The sequence below is a fragment of the Rhagoletis pomonella genome, unplaced genomic scaffold (genome assembly GCF_013731165.1).
Source record: "Rhagoletis pomonella isolate Grant_MI unplaced genomic scaffold, Rhpom_1.0 Rhpom_scaffold_06327, whole genome shotgun sequence".
Classification (NCBI taxonomy): Eukaryota; Metazoa; Arthropoda; class Insecta; order Diptera; family Tephritidae; genus Rhagoletis; species Rhagoletis pomonella.
This window is the reverse complement of record NW_023464859.1, coordinates 5,887-6,943: the sequence shown is the minus strand read 5'-3', so window position 1 is coordinate 6,943 and position 1,057 is coordinate 5,887. Positions and strand designations below refer to the sequence as shown.

The window sequence follows — 1,057 nt, the reverse complement described above, 5'->3', positions numbered from 1 at the left end:
CATTGTCAATTTTTCCAACTTGGCATATGCACTTGCTATGTTTTTGCCAATATATTTGTGACCATCATAAATTCCTTTCTTTGGCATACGTCAATTGTTGCACCATAGCCTGTAAGAAATGCGTAAACATAATAATGTAAACGCCTTCAAATGCACTTCTACTTCTAACTTACTTGTAAGTCTCTAATCTGTTGCTCGTACATAAATTGCGTCTGCGTCGAGGTCTCTATCCGATTGCGGCCTTGGTTTACATTGGCCTTATCCGACAACTGGCGTATGATAAGCTGCGCCATTTCCAACTCATTTGACTTTTCTTTGAACTGATGTTCAACACCGGGAGCACGTTGCTGCATTACATCTAACAGCCTTTTCATTTCATCCAGATGAGCCGCTTGATGTGGCCAACACCCAAAAGGTTTGTTTACAAAGTGCATTTTTGAGTAGTTGAACAAATGCCAGTGGGCAGCCAGCGGGTCAGTTGCTGGCAACAATTTGCAGGCTTGGGCCAGCGTTTGTTGCGGCTGTCGGAAAAGTAGCTAAATAATGAAAGTAATTATATGTATAGCGGAGTAGGAGGTTTTCCTTTATTTTAAAAGCTTGCTTACTGATTTCACTAATTGACGACGATGCAACGATCACCGTGGAATCGTTCTGCAAATTGTTACCAGCAACTGACCCGCTGGCGGCCCGCTGGTATTTGTTCAATTACTGAAAAAATGCAAATCATTATAATGATTGCAGTGTTTTAACACTTTCAGCGATTTGCATTGCAATTAAGAAGTACACATTCTTTACTTTTAAACAACCAATTTACCATTTAAAATTAAATAATTCCGTAAATACGCGATTTATTATGCACTTTGTAAACAAACCTTTCAATTTCGCCCCAGCTGTTCGATTCTTCTTCTATTTCTTATTGAATTCGTCTTTGCTCTCTCATTCTGGTATATTTTGACGTCATGGCCAGTTGCTCTCAGCTCGATTGGCGCAATCTTGTATTCTATCATTCTTGGTGTGTAGTGTGTAAGATGTTGCGAATGATTGCGGGTACATGAAA

The 1,057-nt window shown here is 39.7% G+C and overlaps 1 protein-coding gene across 2 annotated transcripts; it reads right to left on the bottom strand.

Moving 5' to 3' along the window:
- Positions 1–523, bottom strand: LOC118755463. Of its 2 annotated transcripts, none has more exons than XM_036490294.1 (2): positions 174–523; positions 1–74 (listed from the first exon to the last, which is right to left on the bottom strand). In XM_036490294.1, exons 1-2 carry the CDS (start codon positions 432–434, stop codon positions 36–38), a joined length of 300 nt encoding a protein of 99 aa, XP_036346187.1. In that variant the 5' UTR covers positions 435–523; the 3' UTR covers positions 1–35. The 2 variants fall into 2 exon arrangements, with proteins under 2 accessions (XP_036346187.1, XP_036346186.1); XM_036490293.1 differs by having other exon boundaries at positions 7–109.
- Positions 524–1,057: the final 534 nt, after the last annotated feature.